This window comes from Engystomops pustulosus, chromosome 11 (genome assembly GCF_040894005.1).
Source record: "Engystomops pustulosus chromosome 11, aEngPut4.maternal, whole genome shotgun sequence".
Classification (NCBI taxonomy): Eukaryota; Metazoa; Chordata; class Amphibia; order Anura; family Leptodactylidae; genus Engystomops; species Engystomops pustulosus.
Window position 1 is genome coordinate 54,615,826 of NC_092421.1, and position 26,611 is coordinate 54,642,436.

At 41.2% G+C, this 26,611-nt stretch overlaps 2 protein-coding genes across 6 annotated transcripts; one reads left to right on the forward strand and one right to left on the reverse strand.

Annotated features, from left to right (window-relative positions):
- Window positions 1–1,253: 1,253 nt before the first annotated feature.
- BORCS7 (BLOC-1 related complex subunit 7) lies at window positions 1,254–17,625 on the reverse strand. 5 transcript variants are annotated; one of them, XM_072131105.1, is made up of 6 exons: window positions 7,402–7,597; window positions 6,365–6,537; window positions 4,735–4,797; window positions 2,730–2,773; window positions 2,618–2,638; window positions 1,254–2,300 (listed from the first exon to the last, which is right to left on the reverse strand). In XM_072131105.1, exons 1-6 carry the CDS (start codon window positions 7,580–7,582, stop codon window positions 2,249–2,251), a joined length of 534 nt encoding a protein of 177 aa, XP_071987206.1. In that variant the 5' UTR covers window positions 7,583–7,597; the 3' UTR covers window positions 1,254–2,248. The 5 variants fall into 5 exon arrangements, with proteins under 5 accessions (XP_071987206.1, XP_071987207.1, XP_071987210.1 ...); XM_072131106.1 differs by lacking the exon at window positions 7,402–7,597 and adding an exon at window positions 9,919–10,051 and having other exon boundaries at window positions 1,255–2,300; XM_072131109.1 differs by lacking the exon at window positions 7,402–7,597 and adding an exon at window positions 17,352–17,625 and having other exon boundaries at window positions 1,256–2,300.
- Window positions 13,470–26,611, forward strand: CYP17A1 (cytochrome P450 family 17 subfamily A member 1). The gene is made up of 8 exons (XM_072131104.1): window positions 13,470–13,833; window positions 15,278–15,416; window positions 19,809–20,038; window positions 20,437–20,523; window positions 21,317–21,529; window positions 22,523–22,692; window positions 23,929–24,032; window positions 25,304–26,611. Exons 1-8 carry the CDS (start codon window positions 13,519–13,521, stop codon window positions 25,579–25,581), a joined length of 1,536 nt encoding a protein of 511 aa, XP_071987205.1. The 5' UTR covers window positions 13,470–13,518; the 3' UTR covers window positions 25,582–26,611.

A 26,611-nucleotide genomic window follows, 5' to 3' on the forward strand; every position in this document is an offset into this window, starting at 1 on the left:
ACACTGTTAAAACCTGCCCTCTGCATTCTCAGCTCTTTCCCATACCCTCTGCCTGATGTAATCTCACACAGTGGGAGAAGGGAGTGCTCCTGCACAGTGTAACAGCCTGTGAAGCAACAGCATGGCAGGGCTCTGGTAATGCCCAAATTTGGGAAAGTCTAAAAATGTTGATGTTTTTAACAAAAATAGGCTTGTTTGATGCCAAAGCTATCAAGCGACAGGCAGGTGTAGCAAAGCCAATGTAGTCAAACTACGTCATTTTCAAAAGCTAGAAATTGTACCAGAGTCCAGAGTGTGACAGGATTTGTACCATGAAATGTTTATTTATAAAAAAAATATTGTCTTAATACAACTGCATGGTAGAGAGCATACAAGTACAAAAGAGAATCTTTGACATTTTATTATGTAATATTATTTACACTATTCGTTTTACAAAAGTCACAAGCAATTAGAAATAAAAAGACACATTGTAACAAGTTTTATTTAAAAATAGAATACACATTCTAGATATAAGCGAAGTACTTTTCTTAGGTTCAGTTCACATTAAGTTTTTACGTAGCATGTCTGTTCCGCTGCACACACTGAAGTGTCCTTAGTCACACTGTCAGACAGAGGCCAAAAAAGGCAAAGATTGTGCCATTTCATCCTGTTTGCTCCTGTAATAAAAGGGATCTGTTTAACTGAGGCCATAAAAGCCTCCAGGAGACAGATGCCACTAGCCAAAGCTAAAGAGGACCTGTCACCCCAGAAAACCCACCCACCAAATGTGCCCCCCATAATCCTCCCCCAGCCCCTTTCTCCCTAGCCATTTTTTTTTAATGTGCAGTAAATTCATTTAAACCGATCCGACCTCTCACTAAATAAGAGGTCGGATCGTGTATCTGGTGCGCTGGCAGTCGGCCTTATTCATAAGGTGGTGTGCCGTCACACCCCCAGCACGCCCCCGCCAGCGGTCACATTGTAGGAGAAGCCGGCAGCATCGCATCGCTGCCGACTCTCCACGGTGCTGGCCGCACCACACTAACAGCGGCTGCAGCCTGGACTCACGTTGCCGGCCGGCCGCGCCAGCTTCTCCTACAATGTGACCGCTGGCGGCGGCGTGCTAGGGGTGTGTCGGCACGCCCCCTTATGAATAAGGCCGACTGCCAGCGCACCAGATACACGATCCGACCTCTTATTTAGTAAGAGGTCGGATCGGTTTAAATGAATTTACTGCACATAATTAAAAAAAAAAAAATGGCTAGGGAGAAAGGGGCTTGGGGGAGGATTTTGGGGGGCACATTTGGCGGGTGGGTTTTCCAGGGTAACAGGTCACCTTTAAAGGGTGACCATTGGTGTACCTTTATACGGACAGTTATATCACCAGGAAGACACCCTGACAGCAGCACATTACAGCCTCAGTTGGCAAAAACAAGATCTAAACGTTGCCATAGAATTGACTGCAGAGCCTGGACTCCCCACATGTAATGCCAGGAGGAAAAACAGAGGGTCGGCACATGCACAACACAGATTTATCAGAAGAGATTCCCCAGAACTGTTCACATGGACTATTTTCTAAGACAGCAGAGCTGACAGATCCTCTATTGCTGATCTGCTTTCTGTCATATTGTGTGTTCACCCGTTTAGTTTTTCAGATGCAGTTTTGGAAGCCAAAAGCAGATGTGGATCATAATGGGCAAGACCACTTCTGGTTTGGACATCAATAACTGCATCTAAAAAACTGAATGTGTGAACGCACACTCAACATCCTTATAACAAGTGTGCCAGAAATTCATGGAAGGGGCTGTATAAATAGTTCATGTGGCACAATTCCGTGGCATTATCAACAGTAAACATTTGTAATTTGTAACAACCAATTAAAAAGTTCACACATTTACCTTTACTTTGTTACAGTGTGTTAATGGTGAAGAATCCACCAACAACATCTGCAAATATGTTACCGGTCATCAAATGTTGTGGTGCAATTGCATAAGTGACATTTCAAGGACTTTCTGCAAATATATAGACAGGGTGCAGCTATGGGAATGTCACTCTGTATGATAACTTCACTGCCATAAAATTGTTTGATAAACCATCTCTGCAAGACAGAACTCTAAGCTGCAGCGTCATCAATGTCCCCTAGTGCCAACATAACAACGGTGACACATCTGCCCCACAACACATGGGTCGCTAAAGCATCTTCATGTACAACTTTTCTTCCATACTGATAATAATATTCAGTGCACTTCAGATTATGCAGTTTTTCTTCTCACTTTAACAGATGCCTCAGCTGATCCTGAAGATTTGATGACTGCTCAACGCTGCACAAAAAGCAAAGATCAGGAGATTACACATAGGATATGGGTACTATAATAATACACGCAAATATATAATGTGATGGGGCGGTCATATAACAATAAATGTAAATCTGGTGAAAACGTACTTTGTGTCTTTGACTATAACCCGGCTGGCAGGTCTATTATAGTTTGCAGCCTTTTTTTGCTGCTTAGCATGAAGAGCACCATACTTAGTATAGTGGTGGCGCTTGGTATTGCAGCTCAGCCGCATTCACTTTAAAAGACCAAGTAGCAAACAAGTCATGTGATTTATGAATATAATAAGCAATAAAGATACTTACTTCTTCTGGATGGCTTCTTGCCTGCAAGATGGATGATAGAGTTATACATGGTATTGATGCACAGTCCTGAGCTGAGGACACATTAGAATAAAGGTGTAATAGATGCACTTACTGGTACTGTAGATGAGTTGTTATAATTGCCATTTTTCTCAGGCTCTGAAAAGATCACACATTGAGCAAGTTAGGAATCAGCATTAAAGATGAAAATTGTTATGTATGACTACTTTATAACTATCGATCTCTAAATTACTGCATACATTTGATGAATGAGGTCCACGTTAAGCCATCAGAGAGCTAAATGGGTTGTAGAGGATTATATACACATAACTCTACTCTTCCAGGAATAGCACCACATCTTTGCATGGGTTTTGCTGGGTATTGCAGCTTAGTGACATTAGGATCAGTTTCACACAGCAGTATTTTGGTCAGTATCTTGCATCAGTATTTGGAAGCCAAAATCAGAAATGGATCCTAAGCCAAGAAGTTGTACAAATCTTTTCATTATACTTCTCTCTGTATGATTGACATTTGGTGCTGGTTTCCAAAAATGGTTTAGAATACTGGCGTGTGAAACAGGCGGCACTCGAAGCCCTCTCTGTGGGCACTCAGGCCATCACCCCAGCATGAAGTTCACCAGACAGGACTCAAAGAATCTGCCTGCAGAATCTTCCTACAATAATAGGCGACTTTGCCTTCCTCCTTTCAACTGCATTGGTGTCTTTAGGAGGCTGAACGATTGAAAGTTGTCAAAGAACAAGGAGAAATAAATTACTGCTTAAATTGCAGTGCTACACACTTTGCAATAAATAAGTGGCTTTTGGTTGAAGTTTGGGCACTCAGGCTCTAAAAGGTTCGCCATCACTGCCATAGAGGATAACAATCTGGTGCAGGTCTGACTTCTGGGACACTCACCAATCATAAGAATGGGGGTCCATTTCTCACTAATTATAAGAAACAGCAGGTTGAGCATGTATCCTTCCGCTCTATTTAATATTATGTGAGATTAGAAATTGCCAAGCACCGCGCTCAGGTGTCCCCCAAAATCTCATAAACAGTCCTGGAGACTATCAGAGTTTTGAATGGAGTTTCAGGCTTGACCCGACCATGCTTGACCCGATGCTTTATTTAATTACTGAGAACAAGACCCCCATTCTCTGGATTGCTGGGGGTCCATTCTTGTAAGCGGTGGGTGTTCTAGCAGTCGGATAGCAAGTAACAACCCTACATGTGTCAATTCAGCTTCAGGCCGGCAACACACGTGGCGTTTTGAACCCGTTTTTGGGTCGTTTTTAAGCAGTCCGTTAAAAAATGCATCCGTTTTTGACCAGTTTTAATTAAGATATTGGTAAAACCTGTCAAAAACACATGCGTTATTTAACGGACTGCTTAAAAACGACCCAAAAACGGGTTAAAAATGCCACGTGTGCCGCCAGCCTCAGGCTACGGTCACACGGTATGTTTTGGTTGCATTTCATTGCATTTTGAAACACATTGCATTTTGTAAACGCAAATGTTAATAGTAATGTAATTAAGCAAATAACCTCTCCTCAGCTGTAGTAATGGGTTTCAAAACGCAAAGAAAATGCTACCAAAACGCAACATATTACCCCGCCCTCAAAGAACCTGCTGATTTGTACAAGCAAGATTCGGGCACATGGCTACGTTGGTAAACATGTTGTACAGCTGTGATACCACGGGTGGGGTATACAGAGGAAGCTCTGTGAGTCTGTTGCTGGAGGGCCCACATGATCTGCGGCTCTGCTCACAATGTTGTGTTTTATTTAGCCTTTTATCAAACGTTTATCTTGTTAACGACCACATGGTGTTGCAGCCATTATCAGTATTGATGACTTATCCTTAGTACACATTATGAAATCTAATTCACATGAAACAAATATCATCTTCTTCCTCTACCAAGCAATCTCTTCCTAACATCAATGAAGATCACAGGATCTCTTGTTCCAATGTGCTCAGGCTCATATTTGTTTTCTCTTATTGATATGGAAATGCTTTGCAAAGATTTGGTGGAAAAATGCAATTCTCTATCAAGCCTCCTGTAAAATATACATATGGGCTCAATAACTTTTGTATGTAAAAATGTATTGTAGTTTGCTTACATCTTCCGAATGTAAAATGGCATCTTCTTGCATCACCATGTTTCTTGCTGCATGTCCAAGAAGCTAAAAGAAAAAAAACCTGAAACTTAGCGACATGACATATTCCTGTAGTATATGAACTGTCAACTTTACATAAGAAAAAGGAGGTGAATCAAATTGGTCCGAATAAGGAGAAGTTGGAAACCATGCTCAACTTCCGCAAGCAGTTTCCAGCATGGCCTGACGCTTGGACCTATCACAGCAGAATGTCTACCAAGACCTGGAGTCTTTATAAAAGTGGCCGTCCTACTTGGGCCAGCGTCACATGTGGCATTTTGAACCCGTTTTTGGGCCATTTTTAAGTAGTCCGTTAAAAAACGCATGCATTTTTTACCCGTATTAATTAAGATAATAACCATGGAGCCCCAAACTGGACAAGGTGGTTCTGGAAACACTCTCCCGGAGGCATGACACGGCCTAGGAAGACCTCGCTGGACGGCTCCTTCCACTACCACACATACAGAAAAGCCTCCTCAGATGTCCCTGGGAACTTCAGCTCTGGTTTTACCACTAGGAGGACCCACTACCCCAGGCTGAGTCAAGGAACAAGGAGGGTGGCTACTTTTTGAAAACAGCTCCATGAGGTTGGTCATGGCTTCCACAACCTCCAGATCTCTGAACCTCAGTACCACAAATCACCAGGATATTGAGATTCGTGCAGAATTAATTTTTTCATAAAATTCACATTGGTTTCCACTTATCTCTATCTACAGCGGCTCCATGGTACAATGTACAGAACATGCAATGTAAACAGTGAGGGGTACAGATATATACTAAATGTTTTCTTTAATTCATGGAATAGGGTATAAGATTATTATTGACTGTAGAGGTTATCTGACTGCTGTGAATAATAATCAAGAAAACCTCTTCCTAAATGCATCAGAAGGTACAGGTGCAGGCACACAGTCGCTTCTCTGGGGGATTATCATAGATAGCCAAGGTTGGACTGGTCCACCAGATTACATATGGATCCTCCGGTAGCCCCAGTCTTTTCCCCACACAGTAAATGAGCACTATTGTTCCTGCAGAAGAAAACCTAACTATGTTTTATTTCCTAGGGGTTGTCACAATCATTTTATGTTGGTCCAAAGAACCATAGTCCAACACTGCCTGTATTTAGCCATTGTCAGCAAGCTATGAGATACAGTATGAATGAAGCAGGGACTAGAGACATGCGTTCATGTGATCAAACATGCATCCATTGTGTGTCATTTAAGAATATACTGGATTGTAGGGTTGCAGAATGGATAATATCTGATCTCTCTCATACTATAGTTGTTGGCAGAAAGTCGGATCAGACATACTGTTATCAACATTCCCAAAAATGTTGTCCTAGTGGAAGTATTTCGCTGCCAGAAATGTGTCATTCACTGCCAAGTCAAAACACTTGGCAGAAAACTTTGTTAAAAATATCATACCAAGTTATATATGGTAGTTATCCGATAGTTATTCTAAATAATGACAATCAGATCATTGAAGATCCAACCCCCACAAGAGTCCTTTGGATAGGGGATAACAATGTAACTTGGTGCGAATCCTTTTAATCTGCAGCAGACTGCACCCATGGTTATGATGACATCTCCAATCTTACTTCCGAACTGCGGGATCCTTTCAGCACTTGTTTGGTGAGCGCGATCACATCAGCACCGCATGTACTGACTTTTTCGGTGAGGAGCCCTTTCACAGACTGCCCGTATTTGGTCTGGCCATCCGCAGAGGCTGCCATCTTAGCTACAACTTCTCTCTCCATCCTTAGTACAGCAGCTTTGACAAAAAGAGAGATATGCATTAAATCACTAATAATGGTGTAAAATTTTTTTATTTTTTAAATATTTTCCATAGCTCCAAGGCACCTGGTTCCGGTCTGAGGACTATGTGACGGGGGAAGAGGGTTGTTAGTCTGAGGCCTGTATTAATGTGGAGGTAGTGGGGGGGGTTCTGGTCTAAAGGGCTGTGTAAAAGAGGGGGTCCTAGTCTGTGTAAATGGGGATCTTATATCTCTGTAAATGAGGGGACTGAACTGAGATTTGTTACCGTTATAAGTTGCCTAGACACTAAAGTAAAAATGACATTTTCCCCAATCAGAGATTTGAAGATAACTCGCAGGGCGATGATGGGACCTCCCCACAGATCACAACAATGACAGAGACAGCTGGGCACAGCATTTGGTTACTTCCATCAGTGCCAAAGGCTGTGACCGGAGTGACAGCGTGCATGGCTGACCTGCAGCTCCATTTGAGATACAACATGGGACCCCACCCATAAGCAAGTTACCCCCTCTTCTGTGGGAACAGGAGATATTGGGGCTCATTTACCAAGGGTCTGAACGCAGCACTTTCGTCGGGTTTCGCAATTATTTCGTTTTGCATGATTAAATCAAAAATTGTATAGTGCATGATAATTTTTTTTTTGCAGACATTGGGGCACATTTACTAAGGGTCCAAACTGCGCATTTCCCGACTTTTTACCGATTTGCCCTGGGTTTTTGGTGCACGCGATCGGATTGTGGCACATCGGCGCCGGCTTGCATGCAACAGAAACCAGGGGGGTTGCCATCGGACAACCCGACGGATTCGGACAAACCGCAGAATTTAAAAACAGAATTGTGACACAAGATCAAGCACTCACATGCACCAGGAAGAAGCAGGTGAACTCCGGCGGACCTCGGCGCAGAAGCGACGGATGCAGGAACTCGGGGGCACGATCTTAGTGAATTGCGGCAGACCCGAATCCTTGTCGGACAACGCACCGCAGGATCGCGACAGGACCAGGTAAGTAAATCTGCCCCATTGTTGTGGCAAAGGCCCATGGTATCAAGAGCTTTCAGAAATGCTATTTATTCATACATTGGGGCACATTTACTAAGGGCCGTGCACCAATTTTTTGTCGGACTTTGCACATTCTTTTCAGGGCAAACTGCTTGCATGGGTATTTAGGAAGTGTCTGCTCCACATTGGTTTTTGTGGTGCAGCTGCACTTTTCTTCATGCGACACAAATTTCTGCACAGAAATGGGCGTTCCCATGCTCAGTCGGACTGTGCGCCACATTTAACATGCAAAGCCAGACAGAAATGTGTTGTACGCTCCATGTTAAAGGTGCTCCAAAAAAAAAAAGTGATGCACTTTCAGAGCAGTTCAGAGGGCACCAGATTCATGAAAAACATACGCCAGAAAATAAATCTGGCGCCCCCTGCACACTACACAGGCAAACTGCATATAGTATAGACTGCACTGTACTATAAAAAAAAGTGTGTATGCAATACATTTTTATGGGACTGCTTTTCATAAATTACACTAGAATAATCTCAGGAAGGGAAATTGTATAGAACCAAAAGCTATAATATTTGAATACAAAGTGGTAAATATGATCAAGTTCATTACAACCCTATATAAATATAGACCCAGAGCCCTAATATACCGGTAGGTTGATTAGGCTACATTCACACAGATGTATGGGGGACGTATATACGGCCAACTTATATACGGCCGATATACGTCCCCCATACACTTCTATGGGCTCACGGCACTGTACGGGAGCGGTACGGTGCAGCACATGTGCGGCGTCGTACCACTTAGTAGCCTGTAGAAAGGACATGTCCTATCTTTCTACGTGATGCGGCGCAGAGCGCTGTATACTCCCATGGAGAGGGGCGGGGGTGAGCGGCAGTCATCCCCTGCTCCTCTCCGCAGCACGTGTGCATGTAGCCTTAGACTGTGAGACCCATTGGGACAGGGACTGAATTGGCAGCTCTGTGCAGCGCTATGTAATCTGTGTGCGCTATATAAATAAAGAAATTATTATATTAATATAATACAGACCACCTAACACATATAATATAATACAGATTCTTCCCAGATTCTTTAAATATACATTTTCTCCATAGACCAATATATTACTTAAATATCTACAATTTGTAATTGAAAATTACATTGTTACAATGTAGCAAGGATGAAACAATACATACTGCATGCATAATACACTAGATACTATACATCCCACCACATTGTAGATGGTTCAGTATACAGACAGCGCTGTCTGTTATATGATGATCCCCTCACCACAATTTATCCAAATCCTGCAAACATCCCCAAACCCATCAGCTGAATTACCTGCCCAGTGACATGTCGCTCTGCAGCAGCAGTAGCTTCCTGTTTTCCCACAATGCACTGCAGCTTCATGTTCCCCCTCCCCTCAGCTGCACTCTGTAAGGCTGCATTCAAACGTTCAGTTTTCAGATGCAGTTTTCAATGTCCAAACCAGGAGTGGAGTGAGAAGAAAAAGAGGAGCTGCAGCTTCTCTCAATGATATGTTCTTCCCCATTATGATCCACACCTGCTTTCGGCTACAAAAACTGCATCTGAAAAACTGAACGTTTGAACGCAGCCCTAAATCCTCTGCAATGCTTTCCATTGTACGCCGGTGGTTAATAATCTATACAAAGAGTATGACAGTCCTTTTATTTCTAGAGTTGTCCATGTTATTGAATGGGTGACCATGCTGGGTCTTGTAGTTCTCCAGCACAGTGTTCTCTGCTTGGTATAACTCCTGTTTTATGCTAAATTCATTCTGATGTCTGGTTACAGCAGGTATCTTGCTCTACATTGAAATATCATAGACAAATATGCAGAATAAAACTATTGGGGACTTTGCAAAAAATTTGTGCTGCTGATGGTACACCAAATTTACTCTTTGGGCATGCAGAGGTGTAACTTGAAGCTGCCGAACCCCCAGAAATGCTAAATTCACCTCTATAGTGTTTCTCATATTCTCACATTGCTGTTTATATAAGAATTTTTGATCAGGTCCTTTCATCGGGTCTAACCATGAAAATCCCTATTGATAAACTCTACTTCAGACACCATGGAGGTGGCACACACTACATACAGGCAGTCCCCAACTTAAGGACACCAATTTACAGATGCCCACTAGTTACATACGCTCCCTAGTTACAGGTGGACCCCTCTGCCCCCTGTGACCTCTGGTGAAGTCTCTGGATGCTTTACTATAGTCCCAGACTGCAATGAACAGCTGTAAGGTGTCTGTAATGAAGCTTTATTGATAATCCTTTTGAAAATCCAATTGTCACTGTGACAAAAAAAAAATACCAGTTCAAACTTACATACAAATTCAACTTAAGAACAAACCTGAAGAACCTATCTTGTATGTAACCAGGGAACTGTCTGAATAAGCGTACAAAGACATTCATTTGAATAATTAGCACATAATTAAAAGCTAACATTGGGGGACATTTATCAGAAGTGTCTGAGGTAAAACAGTTCGAGTTACCAATGGAAACCAATCAGAGCTCAGCTTTAAGTTTATAAACAGCTGTGGGAAAATGAAAGCTGAGCTCTGATTGGTTATCATGGGCAAATAGAACAGTTCCGCTCTCAGACACTTCTGATCAATCTCCCCCATTGACAGGAAATTTCTTTCCACCATGAGAGAGATTATTGCCTGGATGTATTTTATACATGTTTATACTAATAGCAGCAGGACTGTGAAAAAAGCATTTATATTCAATGTTTGTTGCTGTACTTGGTGCACTGGTGTGTGAGATTACTTCACCAAACACAGCACAGCCCAAATATATTTTGTACAGTCCTGTTGCCACTAATAACAAACACATAAGTATGACTAAACATATCTCCAGAGACACATAGAATGCATAAATGTTCCACAGGACCTTTGTTTTGGGCCCATAAACATGTTCGGGTAGCCTAATAACCAAGAACTGCTTGTAGAGCCTGTGGAGGCACAGATCAGGAGAAGATACAAAAAACATGTCTACTCCACTGAAAGTTTTTAGGAGCACGTTGTCCTGCATAATTCTTAATTGGAAAAAACATGATTGTTGCTATTAATGGTTAAACGACAAGATATAGTAGGTCTTCATAAGGCGTTTTTGCAGCATATTCGGTGCTTTTTTATGCAAATTTTCAAAATGGGACCTCAGAAGATTCACCTTCCAACAAGACAAGAACCCTAAGCACAGACAAAGTAAATGCATGAGTGGCCTAGGTATAACTCATTGAAAGTCTGGTCCAGAAGCACAGACCTGAATCCAATCGAAGAGATATGAGAATGGCTGCCCCAATCTGACAGAGCTTTACATGATATGCAAAGAAAAATGGTAGAAAGTCCCCAAATCCATTTGTAGCAAGACACCCAAAAGACCCGTTTATCAATGAAAAACCTGCTTCTGTTGGTCTTAAAATTTGAATAGCTCCACAGACAATCCAAATCGAAAGCAACACAGAGTCTTAATGGATTCTGGGAGAAGCCTTAAATGCAGAACTGGAATACATCAAAGCAGCGCACCCAAAGCCACCCCAACGTTGAACCATTCGTCCGACGCCTCCACTTGGTGCACGGCAGTAGTCCCAAAGCAAGAGACAAGATATAACACCTAAATAAGATTAATTCCACCAGGTTACATCTATAAGACTACTGGCAAATCTTCTCCAGTAGATAATCGGCGCATATGCGCAACACATCGTTTTCGCGCTAAGACTGCCATATAGAAATACTGACACGTCACTTTCGGATATCTAACTTCCGGCAATTGAGCTCCTGGAACGCAGGAGACAGGCACTCTGACCTGAAGCTCTCCCAGTGGTCAGTTCCCCCTTTATTTATGTGAGGATTGCAGATACACTATACAGTATAGCTTACAGTGGGTACAGAAAGTGTTCAGACCCCTTTACATTTTTCACTCTTTGTTTCATTGCAGACAAGATCAAAAAGTTATTTTTTTGCTCAGTTATGCACACTCTGCTCCCCATCTTGACAGAAAAAACACAAATGTAGATATGTTTGCTAATTTATTAAACATGAAAAACTGAAACATGGTCATAAGTATGCAGACCCTTTGCTATGACACTCATATTTAACTCACGTGCTGTCCATTTCCTTCTGATCCGCCTTGAGATGGTTTTACTCCTTCATTGGAGTCCAGCTGTGTTTAATTTAACTGATTGGACTTGATTATGAAAGGCTCAAACCTGTCTATATAAGACCTCACAGCTCACAGTGCATGTTAGAGCACATCAAAATCATGATGTCTGCCCAAGGAGCTCAGAGACAGAATTACGGCAAGGTTAAAGATCTGTTCAAGGTTACAAAAGAATTTCTACAGCACTCAAGGTTCCTAAGAGCACAGTGGCCTCCATAATCCTTAAATGGGATGACCACAACTCTTCCTTGACCTGTCTGTTCAGCCAAATTAAGCAATCCTGGGAGAAGAGCCTTGGTTAGAGAGGTAAAGAAGAACCCCAAGATGACTGTGGTTATGCTCCAAAGATGCAGTTGGGAGATGGGAGACAGTTCCACAAAGTCACCTATCACTGCAGTCCTCCACTAGTCGGGGCTTTATGGCAAAGTGTGCCGAAAAAAAAGCCTCTCCTCAGTGCAAGACATATGAAAGCCACATGCAGTATGAAAAACACATGAAGACTATGAGAAATAAGATTTTCTGGTCTAATGAGACAAAGATTGAACTTTATGGTGTTCTGAGCGTTATGTGAGGAGAAAATCAGGCACTGCTCATCACCTGCCAAATACAATCCCAGCAGTGACTCATTGGAGCAGATTTATCAAGCTGTCTAAAAGTCACAATATTCTTAGTTTCCCATGGCAACCAATTACAGCTCAGCTTTCATTTAACCAGTGCTCATTAATTTTTTAAAGGGGAGCTGTGATTGGTTGCCATGGGCAACTAAGAATCTTTTGACTTTTAAACAGCTTGATAAATCTGCCCCTACAGCATCATACTATGGGGGGCAGGGACAGCACATCTGGTTGCAATTGAAGGAAAGATGAATGCGGCCAAGTACAGAGATATTCTGGATGATAACCTCTTCCAGAGTGCTCTGGACCTCAGACTGGGCCAAAGGTTCACCTTTCAACAAGACACTGACCCTAAACACACGGCTAAAATAACAAAGCAGAGGCTTCAGGACAACTATGTGACCATTCCTGACTGGCAGAGCCAGAGCCCCGACCTAAACCTAATGGAGCATCTCTGGAGAGACTTGAAAATGGCTTCCACCAACGTTCCCCATCCAACCTCAGGGAACTGGAGAGGATCTGCAAGGAAGAGGCAGAGGATCCCCAAATCCAGGTGTGAAAAACATGTTGCATCATTCCCAAGAAGACTCCTGGCCGTACTAGCTCCAAAGCTGCTTCTACTCAATACTGAGCAAAGGAGAGGAACAAGTTATTAATTATTTAATTAGCTGATAAGAACAAGTTATTAACCATTTTATTAGTCATTAACAATAGTTTCATATTTTTTTTTGCAGTTTAGAATTATTTATATGATTATATAAAAAGGGTCAAAGATCTTCCAACATCATCCACCCAGGAATATGACTAACGGTTTGGCAAAATCAGAAAAACACTTTTGAGTACACTAAATCCTTAGAAGTAAATTGAAATATCTTTAGATTAAAACACACACACAAACACACACACATATATATATATATATATATATATATATATATATATATATATATATACTCTATCCCTATCAAAAGTTTGAAGTTTCATTATTAAACTTTTAAGAATGAAACTAAAGATACATAATCAAAAATATTGCAAGAGTCTGAAGGAAGACACTTATTTTCAGCACTGAGGGAGTTAATGATCTCTTAGCTGTGATTGGTTGCTGTAAAACCCCCAGCAATATTTATTTGGGCTGTAGACTGCCAAAGTTATTACAAGGTGGAGAAGACCCCAGCATGATTGTGTGGCTTGGTGGTGCTTTGCTTCTAGTCATTGGGCTCATTCTCATCTCTGTCTGGAGATGGGGATTAAGAAGCCACGGATCTGCAAAGTATCCCAAGAGCTTACCTTCATTGCCTGTCATTGGGAGTTTACTTCATCTTGGGAATCACCTCCCTCCACACATCCTCTTCTGTAACCTGCAGAAAAAGTATGGCAGCCTCTACTCCTTCATGATGGGTTCCCACTATGTGGTTATCGTGAATAACCATGAGGACGCCCGGGAGGTTCTACTGAAGAAGGGAAAAACTTTTGCTGGAAGACCTCGCACGGTGAGTATTCCCGGAATATATTCTTTTTAGCTTATCACTTAGCAATGTAATGAGTCCCATATACAATTTCAATATACAATCATCAATTATTAGTAATAGTTGTGAGTTATTAGTGTGGAGAAATCTGGGACTTGGATGAAATGTGTCATGTATTTCATTTACAAGGACAGGACTTCAAGGCTAAACACAACTTAATGAAATTCTTCAGACGCCACCTTGTAATGCTAGATTGGATAGTACTGATACTGGTTCTGACTCACTGCTGAACCTCTGTCCAATGGCTGGAAAAGGTTAAGGCTTGCTCAAAGTTTTTAGAAATAAGTTTTCCAGGATGGGTCAAGGAAAAGACATGGGCACATCATCACTGTTGTAAGATGTCATAACTATTTGTGGTTGTCAATCCACAATGGCCAATAAGGTAGAATCCCAATAGGACAACCGCTGCGGCTTGCATGGGACATCTTTTTAAAAGTTTCCATTTCCATATAATTTACCGTATATACTTGAGTATAAGCTGAGTTTTTCAGCACAACTTTTGTGCTGAAACTTCCCCACTTGGCTTATACTTGGGTATATAAAAAAATAATAAATTGAGTCATCACCATTCCGACACCAGGTCCGTGTGCATATATATATATATATATATATATATATATATATATATATATATATATATATATTTATATATACAGGGGACTGGTAGGATATATAATACAGGGGGCTGGCAATATACTACAGGGGACTGGTGGCTATATACTACAGGGAGCTGGCGGCTATATACTTCAGGGGATGGCAGGCTATATACTACAGGGGGCTGGCTGGCTATATACTACAGGGGGCTAGCAGGCAATATACTACAGGGGGCTGGCAGGCCATGTACTACTGGGGCTGGCAGTCTATATACTACAGGGGGATGGCTATATACTGCAGGGGACTGGCAGGCTAAATACTGCAGGGGGCTGGCTGGCTATATACTAGAGGAGGCTGGGGGCTAGCTTTAAACTACAGGGAGCTTTCTGGTTATATACACATTTGTTACAATGTGTCAGTGGCGTATAAGCGCGTATAAATACTGCACAACTGTGGGGGTTTTTTTGCCAATTCTACCACAATTGGGATTTTTCAATTTCCCTGTACAATAACGAAATATAAAATAGTGCAACTAGAAAGTACAATTTGTCCAGCAGATTATAAACCCACTTATATCTCTGTGTACGGAAAAGTAAAAAATAATTCCCTTGTGGAAAGAAGGGAGTAAAAAAACCCGCAAAAATGGAAAAGGGCCGGTAAGGAAAGGGTTAAAGAGGACCTGTGATCAATTACAAGATGCTGAATGTTTATTCATATTTTGCTCTCCATGTATGGTGCCAGTGTCTCATGATGCAGTGTAGCAACTATTATATTTGAAATAATCCGTATGCCCTTTGTGTATTTTCCTTTCAAGGTCACAACTGATATTTTGACAAGAGACGCCAAGGATATTGCTTTTGCAGACTACAGCCCGACTTGGAAGTTTCACCGTAAACTGGTGCACTCCGCTCTCAGCATGTTTGGTGAAGGGACTGTCGCCATTGAGCAGATCAGTGAGTAAATGTCTATAGAAATGTATATACTAGCAGTCAGACAGTGTCTGACAACCCTCTTAAATAATTATTGAGAATTAAAGTGTTGTCAGAAATGGACCATTACAGCTGTTAGAGTAGTGCCCTAATTTATCACGGTGGCTTATGGGTTAGCACTACAGCCTTTCAGTGCTGAGGTCCTGCCCCATCCAGGTCAACATCTGCAAAGAACTTGTATGTTCTCTCTGTGTTTGCGTAGGTTTCCTCCGGGTACTCCGGTTTCCTCCCACACTCCAGATTATGAGCCCCATAGGGACAGGAACTGATGTGGCAAGCTCTGTGCAGCAAAGAATCTGTGTGCGCTATATAAATAAAGAATTATTATTATTAATTGATAACCCCTCCCCCCCATTGCTAAACTGTAATCTGCAGAGCAACCTGTGGTCAGTCTGTGAATCATGGAACATGTCTTGTCCTGATTCAAAGACTGACCACACTGCCTTGAATGGGACTCCCTGCATCAGAGGATTTACAGAGAAATATGGATACATCAGAGATATTTTGTAACCAGAAATAAGACGGAATCAAGAAGCGGCTAATGCAATAACATAGCACACCGTTAATGAGGGGACCAGCCCCAGGCTTCCACACTCCTTATCCTTCCCCTGTCTCCTTCCCTACTGGTCAGAGGTACCTGGTACCCCTTCCCGACTGGCATATGTTATGGTTTTATCTTGAGAATCCATAGATACTAAAGCATGCAAATAGGACATCAGACGGTGAAATGGATGGGACCAAGAAATAAAACAAGTGGATGTGTGCAACGCATGGAAATTATTTAATAATTGCTTGATGTAATTGTATTCTACATTTTGTCATTTATGCCCAATAAAAGTCCTTTATATGTGATATACAGGCGACTTAAGAACACCCACCTGTCAACCCCTATTTACAGACAGACCTCCCTGACCCCTGTGACCTCTGGTGAAGTCTCTGGATACTATACTTCCAGGCTGCAATGATTAGCTGTAAGGTGTCTGTAATGATGATCCTTCTTCCCATGACAGATAAAAATTTGGAAAATCCAATTGTCAAATTGGGACAAAAAAAAATTTGGCCTGAAGTTACAATTATAAAATATACCAGTTGCGACTTACACACAGATTTAACTTAAGAACAAACCTAAAAACCTATTTTGTACGTAACACGGGCACTGGCTGCATTGTCATAATTACATTATACATCATATTCCACTTTGATGCCCAGAGTCCCAATAATAATAATTTCTTTATTTATCTAGTGCGCACAAATTCCGCAGCACTGCACAGAGTTGGCCTAATCGTCCCTGTCCCCAATGGGGCTCATAATCTAATCAACCTACCAGTATGTTTTTTGGAATCAGGGAGGAAATCGGATTCCCAGCACTCTGTGGTTGGACCATGAAACAGAACACTGCACAGTCCAATTTCAATGTAATGACTAGCTACACCAAATTTGTGAAGAAATTGCACATCTTAGCCTTATACATTTTTAAAATTTTTTATTTGCCGAGACCTACGTTCACTTTATATGGAGTACTCTTGCTCCCTCTAGTGGTAAAAGTTTAGAATACTGGTCATACTACAGTCATAATTAATAATAATGATTCTTTATGAATATAGCGCACACAGATTACGTAGCGCTGCACCGAGCTTGCCAAACCAGTCATCATGGTTAATATTATTGATGATTCATTTATTGATATTTAATGTCTCTGTGACAAGAGGGTGTGGCTTAACTGTCAAAATGTGGTAAAATGGGCTACAACAGCACCAAAATTTTTCTGCAAAATTCTGGAACTAATTAACCTATTATATAGGTGTCTAATACTATAGGTTTTAATCGCAAACTGACAAAGTCTTGGATACTTCCAACATACAGAAATAGAGAAACCCTCAATGGGTCACATTTTCTTACCAGTTCCAGCGAGTTCCCCGAAAGTGCATTGTCCGTGTATAATGCCCTGTGCAGCGATTCACTAAGATTGTGCGCCCGATATCCTGCATGTGTCGCTTCACCTTCTTCTTCCTGGTGTATGTAAATGCTTGGGCTTGCGACACAATTTGAAAGTTAAATCCTGCGCTCAGTCCGAATCCACACATGTGGCACAATCCCAGCAAACCCCTGTTAAATACCTGTCAAAACCATGCAAATCCCGAATACGTCACGAAGTCCGATGAAAGTGTAGCGCACAACCCTTAGTAAATAAGTGCCAATGTGTTCAATCTCTTGAAGAAAGGAAAATATTTGGGTTGAAACCTCTAAAACATCCCTAGTGTCACCATAAAGACATTCTTAGGGCTCTGGTGACATCTAGTGGTCAGACAAGAGATTTTAATGTTCAGTAATTTTGCTATCATATGTATAAAATAATTTTACACAAATCATTAGGCTTAAAATTTTGTGCATTGTATCCAGGCATGTTAAAATGATCTGCCAAGTTAATTTAAAGTGCTTATACCGTGGATATATAGATGTGCATTCTAATGAATGGGGGAGAAATTTTGTGTATGTCAGTCAAGTGAAAATATAGCAGTGTAGTTATTATTCTCCTTTTTTTAATTTTAATTAATTTAATATTGCATCTGTCTATATACTGCAGTCATCTATCAATTATACATTTACTTCTATTCTGTGAATTAGAGGAAATTGATATTTATTTATGTCTTTACACCCATGTGGGGATACTAAGACAACAGACTCCAAATACACCTTGCACATACAATTTCCTTAGATAATATACCAGTATTTCATGTTTTTTTCCAAACTGTATATGGAACAACATAAGACCTCTATGGTAACCTAATGAGGCTAATTCCACACAAGGTTAACCCCATCTTGACCATGAATCAGGACTGTATAGTGGCCATGAGAGAATAGCCTAAGGGTTAAACTACTTCTATGTCTGGTTATGGTATGTTTGTATGTATCGTATCTAAAAGCAATTTAACACCTTAAGGACACAACTTAAAATGGCCTTCAGGACCTAGCTCAAATTCCAAAAGCCATAACTTTTTATATTTTTTAGCCTACAAGGGCATATGAGGGCTTGTTTTTTTGTGGTAAGATTTTTATTTTCCAATTGCATGATGATTTAAATTTATTAATCCTTTCCTGCAGCGATACAGAATAAAACAGCGGTTTTGCCACTTGTTTTTTTAATTAAAACGTTTACACAGAGTATAAACGTAGAGTATAATAAACTATTTTGTGTCATCATATTCTGAGAGCTATAACGTTTGTATTCCTCAATCAAAAGACAATTATTAGGGCTTTTTATTGCAGGAAAAGTTAATGATTAGATTGGTACTATTATAGGGAACATCTGACCTTTTGATCGCTTTCTTTTACATATTTTTGGGAGGTGGGAGGCACTAAAATTGCAATTTTTCACAATACGGGTCTAATAATGTAATATCTGCTTGGCCAAGGTCACTATGGATGCGACAATATCAGTTCTGTGGCTGGGGGGGGGGCGGTGTTTGTACAAAATATAATGATATAATGATATATTTTAAACTCTACGGCCACATCTTGATCCCTCATACAATACTTTGCAGGACTTCTATACTGTAATGTATTGTATCTGTTAGAATTTTTCGGACAGTTTGCCTACAAGACCCAGTTTTGGATTGTGCCTCATAGTCCACTGTACATGAAAGTCACGGAGGTCTGGCAGCCATGTTAATCCCCCAGCACCCTATGAATGCATTGCAGGGGACTTGGGGAGTGACGGAGGGAACTCTGTTTTCTCTGTCTTTCTCCTTAGCTGCCACGGTTTTGCTTAAGGAGATCTCCCTGCCGGACAGACGCAGCAATGACCAGGCTGTATGTAACAGCCAGTGTGCCAGCATGATCAGCTGGACGATATATACCATCCTAATGTGGCGACAGCCCGCTAATTAGGACTATCTATATCATCCCATGGCGGCAACCAATTAATTGGAATCGGTGATCAGTTTTATCCATAATAAAACGTGCTAGGTATAGGCCCTGGGTATATATAATTAGAGTGAATTTTTAAGCTTTTTGGTTTGAAGCTTCTGTAACTGCTCTGGACGGGTCTTTCAGCCTGAAAAGGTTTGGGCACTTTGACATGAACACTCCTCTTCACAGCTTCTGTCCTCTGTGACTCTTCTGTGGAGCTGCACAATGCAAAGAGCAGAAAGCTCTTCAGGCTGAAGACCCACCCAGAGTCTTTAGAGAACCTGTCACAGTTCTCTCACTATAAACACACAAACCTATGAGTACACAGCTCTCCAGGGCTGCTACCTAACATTGTCTTCAACTTAAGATAGCTGCAGAGAAAGCAAATGAGATCACAAAAATGAATTCACAGAAAATGTCCTTCTAACTCTTGTCCCTTTACCATAGTTTCTCATGAAGCTGCCTCCTTGTGCCAAACACTCACAACTTTCCAGTCCATCCCATTCGACATGGCTCCAGAACTCACAAGAGCCGTCACCAACGTGGTTTGCGCCTTGTGCTTTAACACAAGATATAGCAGAGGCGATGAGGAGTTTGAGACCATGTTAAGATACAGCAAAGGAATCGTGGATACTGTGGCAAAGGACAGTCTGGTTGACATCTTTCCCTGGCTCCAGGTAAGGACATGAAGCGATAGTCCAGGGTTAAAAAGACCAAACACAGCACCATGACTGTAAGTGTTGTACAAGTAATAGCATTTATTTTAATGAGGCTGAATACAATGGACAGTTTTGTCTTCTGGTTCCATTCAGTGTATAGAAAAAACACCATATACAGATCCTATACTGATCTCTGCAGTGGATACAGCATCACTATAAAACTGGAAACCCCCTTTAACAAAATGTGATAACTCAAGGACCCATATCTATGGTTAATGCACATAATATACAGCCTTCTGTTTCCTAGAGCTATTGTATATGGCATCTACACAATACATTTATTAGATAGATGCAACAATAAAAGTTTACCAATAGAGTGAAATTCAATGTATGATGTTGTTCTTCTATGTTGTCAGATATTCCCTAACAAGGACCTCAATATATTGAGAGAGTCGGTGATAACCCGTGATCAGCTGCTCCAGAAAAAACTGAAGGAACATGAGGTAGGTGGAGGAGCGAATACTGTAAAGAACTATACACACTTTATACAGGCACACATTGGAGATGACTTTTGCACAAATATTTGATGCTACCTAGTACCTAGTAATGTAGACCCCCAGGTGTTGTGCACTTGTTAACTACCCCCTTGCCACCCTGTGTCCTCTTATAAGCTTTTTTCACATTTGCTGTACCCTTGGGTGACCCAAGAGATTCTGGTACCAAACATAGTGGGCCATAGATTGCCTAACCCTTGGCTCTATTATATCACAGGATGCCTGCACATCTGGTAGTCAGCCATTGATCAATGATGGCTAAAAGACTGTATCCGAACCCAGACAACTCATGTTCATCCACTGAATGCCATGATACCTGTGACTAGCGTGGCATGGCTACATAGCCTCCTTTATGCAGACAGTTTAGTCTAGTCCTAACTAAGACCGATAGGTCAATAGGAAAATTCTGCAGTCACATCACTTTTTTGCATTTATAAACGAGTTCACCATTAAAAAATGTTATTACAGACATGGGGGTCTTGGCACACAATGACAGAAAAGTTCCCTCCTTAGTGCGGTTAACCCATTGTACATTGACTCCAATGAGAAAACCACCTCCTACCATTGTTCCACATGTTACAGTACAAAGGACTGATGTCTTGTAGGAGGTTAGAGTGACCCTTTAATAACTAGACTGGAAGCAATATTTCAATTATTACATTGTTTTCCATGGATAATAACGATACATCTGGACATGTGTTTGCGACATCTGGTTTCTGATTCTAATCTCAATATGTTGCAGGAAGCTTTTTGCAGTGAAACAGTCAATGACCTATTGGATGCTCTTCTGAAGGCCAAACTCAGTATGGAAAATAACAACAGCAACATATCCCAAGATGTGGGGCTAACGGAGGATCACATCCTCATGACTGTTGGGGATATATTCGGAGCAGGAGTGGAGACAACATCTACAGTGTTGAAATGGACCATTGCTTATTTATTACATTACCCAGAGGTAGGGGGATAACTTGTGGATATTCTAGGAGTGATAAGCAAAAACAGTAATGAATGGTGGGTTAATAAGCCTCTTTCTCCACTTAACATCTGCTGTTCCTTACCCCAATGCTCCAAAACGACATCCACTGTGAACAATTTTGTCAGCCTAAGACACACTGGACACATAGGCAAAGACAAAGGGTGCTGGAGCTACACAGGAAGTTACTATCTCACCTCAAGTGCTTTCACCTTAATCCTTAATCTCAGTGAACTGAGAACGGCATTTTTAAAGAAGACCTGTTACCAGAATTTTAATAATAATAATTCTTTATATAGCACACACAGATTACGCACAAAGCTTGCCAAATCAGTCCCTGTCCCCAATGTAATCAACATACCAATATGTTTTAGAGTGTGGGAGGAAACCTATGCAAACGCCAATAGAACATACAAACTTCCTTCACAGCAGTAATACCTGCTGTTAAAGGGTTAAAAGTCCTCACCATATCACTTAAAATTATCTGTCACTGAGGCTCTGTACCTAACAGCTGTTTTTCTCATATGCAAATGAGTAGTCATGAATCAATTTCTGAATAGAAGAGTCATGGTTTCATCAGGCTGCCAGTAAGCCCCGCCTCCTTCTTTTGACTGACAGCTCATTGTCTCTTCAAATCTCAGCCTGACCAGACAGGAAGTCCTCTCCCTGTTCTAACCAGAATGTGGTGTATTTGTATATGTAGCAGTAAACACTGTGTGGGAAACTGCACATCTTGTCACACACCCCACAGCGGGCAGAGCCAAACCTGAGTGAATTGAGGACTGCATTTTTAAGGTGTCCTTGGACGCTGCCCTCACAGCTGACTGGTACCACTGTCCAACAACCATTTAAAATAAAAAATTATGGCTAGAATTTTTGCCTCGTGAACACATCCTGTACTATATATATATATATATATATATATATATATATATATATATATATATACACATTTGTTCCTATAATATATTACAGGTACAAAAAAAGATTCAGGAGGAGATGGATGCCAAAGTTGGATTAGGGAGACATCCACTACTAAGCGACAGGAAAATCTTACACTACTTGGAGGCCACCATTGCTGAAATTCTGAGAATTCGCCCTGTCTCCCCTCTACTCATTCCTCACGTAGCTATGAAAGATACCAGGTGGGAATCTATAAGAAATGTACAACTTTACAAAATGTGATATACATAAATGAAATAATTTTCTTATTTTTTATATTTATGGGACTGTATTAGTTAAATTTACTTTTGAAAAGCCCCAGGGGGTGGAGCATGACTCGAACAACACTAGTGAGAGTCTTCATGTCATGCTCCGCCCCCTGGGGGCCTGCATGAAATATAATAGATGTATTAGTGCTGTCCAGAGTCATCTTTTATAGGGAACCTATCAGTGACCACAACATTGCATAGGGCACTTTATAAGCTTTTCTGTGCTTTCTTAGCCCTCAATAAGTTATCATTTTAGAGAATTTACACTTTTAATGTTATGCAAATCATCTCATCAGTGCATCAGGGGGCACCCTAGCACTGCCTCTTTACAAAATCTACGATTTTGCTTCGATACATTGTGAACCGAACATACCTTGGGAATGCTACAGCTACACTGATGCAGAAACATTTTTTTTTTTAATCACTGAACCGAATGGTTTTGCTGAAAAAACTATTATAAAATTATGATAATGAGGCTCTGTCGCTCCTGTGACTGCTCGGGACTTCTCCTCATCCTAATTTTGCATTGCTCCAGCCTTGTCCTGCCCAGCAGAAGCTGAGAATCTGTTATTATTGAGTGGTCCCCGACAGGCAGAAGTAATTAATCCCCCAGTAATTAATCCCCCAGCTGCTTTGTATGAGTCATCCAGCTTAGGTTGATTATTCCTGTTTGGACAGTTCAGGAAGCTCCGTGTTTTATGTGTTTATGTAGGAACTCAGCTTTCCCAACCTCCTGAATTTTATAATTGTGTTTTGAGCAAAACCACTTGTTTCAGGGATTAAACAAGATATGTTTCTGCATCAGTGTAGCGACAGCATTCTTAAGGTATGTTTGGTTCACAATGCATAAAAACAAATGGTACATTTTCTTTAATGAAGACTGTAACTTTTACAACTCTTACAGAACCTCCATGTCAAGTAGGCAGGAGAGGCATGTAGTGGGTCCTATGAATAGGCCGAAGCATCTTAGCATATCTGGCATCTCGTGAAGGCTTGGGGGGAAGGGGCATGGTGCTCTAGGGCTTGGCAACACCTCTCAACCCCCCAAATTTTTATTGTCACAGAATTTTTGGTCACATGACTCATGATAATGCTTGGAAACAATGTCTAAAATGCTCATTACATTAGATTTAATTGCATTTCACATATATATCTATATTTGTTTACCAGCATTGGAGAATACACCATTCCTAAAGACGCCCGAGTGGTTATAAACCTGTGGTCCATGCATCATGACGAGAAGGAATGGGTGAACCCCGGAGACTTTAATCCAGGTTTGTGCAAAAATTTTCAATAGGAATTTTTCACAATAACAATTTCTATACCATAACCAGCCATTTGCAGAGCAAACTTCCAACATGTCCGGTCTCAGATCGGAAAGTCAGGAGAATCCTCACTAATGATTTCTTTGTTGCCCTAGACATACACATAATTGTTAGCAAAGCTCTTTATCACTTATATCAGCCTCATTATCCTTGCCTTTATGAGAGTACACAACATAATCAGTTCATCTGTGACTATGCTAAGTGCCTGGTTTTCAGTACTCTCTGCTGAGTTAGGACCATAAAACTGGAGAACAGGCTGCTAGGTGAAAGGTTGACCCCAAAGAACAGCTGAAAGTGTATTCATAAAGATCTTCATTCAAACTGATTTAGAGAGCCATTATCTTAAAGGAGATGACCACCTTACCTCATGTTTTCTGTTATGTATCCGTAAGTGTGGGGGGTATGATATTATGTAATTTACCAATCAATTTACATCTATTATGTCACGGGTGCTCCCGCAACCCATGTCTCGGGTCGTGGGCTCACCTGCACTCCTCTCTGTGCCCCTGCGCCCCATCACCCTCACTCGCCTCTCCACGCTCGTGTATCTGCTCCGGCGGTCCGTTGCGCGCATTCCTGAAAATTTAAAGGGACAGCGCACCAGTGATTGGCTCTGGGCATTTCCCAGAATCCTTTATATACCAGCCTCTCCCTGCACATCGCTCCCCCCCCCCCCCCCCCCCGCCTCCCGGATCTTTGTGCCTCACAGCCTTAGAAAAAGCTTGTTGGATGGCTTGTGCTATTATTCTGAATTCCCGTTGTGACCCCACTTCTGTTGTTGCCTTGACCTATTGCTACATTCCTGACTCTGATCCCGTGCTGCCCGTCCTGACCTCCCGCTTGTCCCCGACTACGATTCTGCTCGACGTCTATGTACCTCGCCTTGGCCACCACCGCGGGCAAAGCCGCACCTGTGAAACGACCTGGTGGTACCCTGCCACATCAAGTCCAAACCGCTTTGCAGCGGGCCCTGGATGAGACCGGATACCACGTAAACTCCGATCCCAGGTGTTGGCTTACGTCATCGTCCGCGGTTCTGCACCCCTTTCTTGATATGTGAAGTGGAGCCTCCTGGCATTGCTAGCTGGGGAGCTATTTTTTGAGCATGCTGTAACATAACATACCCAATTCTTATAAAGTTAAAGGTACTCAAGAGCAATATGTCTAGGACAGACCACAAACAAGGTGGACATCACAGGTCTTCTTCTAATCTATTACAGAACGCTTCTTAGACGAAAACGGACATCGAGTATATTCGGCTAGCCAAAGCTACCTGCCATTTGGTGCTGGAATTCGAGTGTGCCTTGGAGAAGCCTTGGCCAAGATGGAAATCTTTCTTTTTCTCTCATGGATCTTGCAAAGGTTCACTTTGGAGGTTCCTGAGGGAGATCCTTTGCCAAACCTGGAGGGGAAGTTTGGTGTTGTGCTTCAGGTAAAGCCATTCAAGGTGACGGCAAAGCTGAGAGACGTCTGGAAGAGCGTTGACATCATCACATAATCAATGCATGTTGCAACACAGATAGTGTACTTCTGAAGATAGGTCATGTGAGGATCATACATTACATTACGGCGCAGTACTACATCTCTTAGTCATTTCATCCTCATTATTCCTTTATAGATGGTGGATAATCTCTTACTGTAATATCAGGCACTTGTGGTCAATACATGAGTTGTATAGGCATCAGGTATCTCAGAGCCTGAGGAAAAAAAAATGCTGTAAAATGCCACTACAAAATGCTGCACATATAAGACATCATAAAGTGTCAAAATTACTTTAAATATGAACAAAATACAAAATAAAACAATTTATTGAGGCCAACACTAATTTTTACCCTATATTATATCACATGCAATGAAATAAGCTGTCCACGAGCCACGGGAACCAAACCCTTGGAGCTCTACCTTTAGCAGGGGCAAAAGAAGCTTCTCATTTTATTGTGTGAAGGTAATTATTTACCCTTACTATTATCTCTCCTCTATCAATTTTTTTTTTTTTGCTATAATGTATTTTTATAATTTTTTAAATGTTTTTTATCAACCTCTTTATTTTCCCCAAAAGGAATTTTTTTGTATATATTACACAAAGACAAGGGGGTGGGGAGATTTATAAATTTCAATGTTTCAGCACCTCCACAATTGTACAATTATCTTTGACTTTGTATCGTTGATCAGTATTTGAGAAAGTCAGCGGATTTACCGATAATTCAGCAATTACTTTAGGTTCTGCCCTTCAGCGGCCAAAAGTAATCACATGCAGGATTGTAGGATGTAAAAACAGATTCTGATGTTTCAAATCTTGTACATATTTTCCTGGCTTTTTATGTGAAAATTCATCTTGGGACTTAATTGTTTATAATCTAGGTTTTAGTATGTCATGTACTGCTATATGTTACTTCTTGCATTCAGTTCTATGGACCTGCGTGTTCCACAATGTCAACATTATTTGCTTCAATAAAGAATGATAAAAAATAATTTAAAAAAATCTTGTACAAACTTTTTATCAAAGAATAAAACTGAAGTCAACTATT

Excerpts from the sequence above, each read along its gene's own strand:
- BORCS7 (XM_072131105.1), bottom strand. The coding sequence starts at position 7,582 with ATGGGCCTTTGCCACAACAATGGGGCAGATTTACTTACCTGGTCCTGT. Across the intron at positions 4,798-6,364 it reads AAGGATCCCGCAGTTCGGAA|CTTCTTGGACATGCAGCAAG; the intron begins GTAAGATTGGAG and ends TTTTTCTTTTAG. Across the intron at positions 2,301-2,617 it reads CAAGAAGCCATCCAGAAGAA|CGTTGAGCAGTCATCAAATC; the intron begins GTAAGTATCTTT and ends CTTTTTGTGCAG.
- CYP17A1 (XM_072131104.1), top strand. The coding sequence starts at position 13,519 with ATGATTGTGTGGCTTGGTGGTGCTTTGCTTCTAGTCATTGGGCTCATT. Across the intron at positions 13,834-15,277 it reads TTGCTGGAAGACCTCGCACG|GTCACAACTGATATTTTGAC; the intron begins GTGAGTATTCCC and ends TTTCCTTTCAAG. Across the intron at positions 20,039-20,436 it reads ACATCTTTCCCTGGCTCCAG|ATATTCCCTAACAAGGACCT; the intron begins GTAAGGACATGA and ends CTATGTTGTCAG.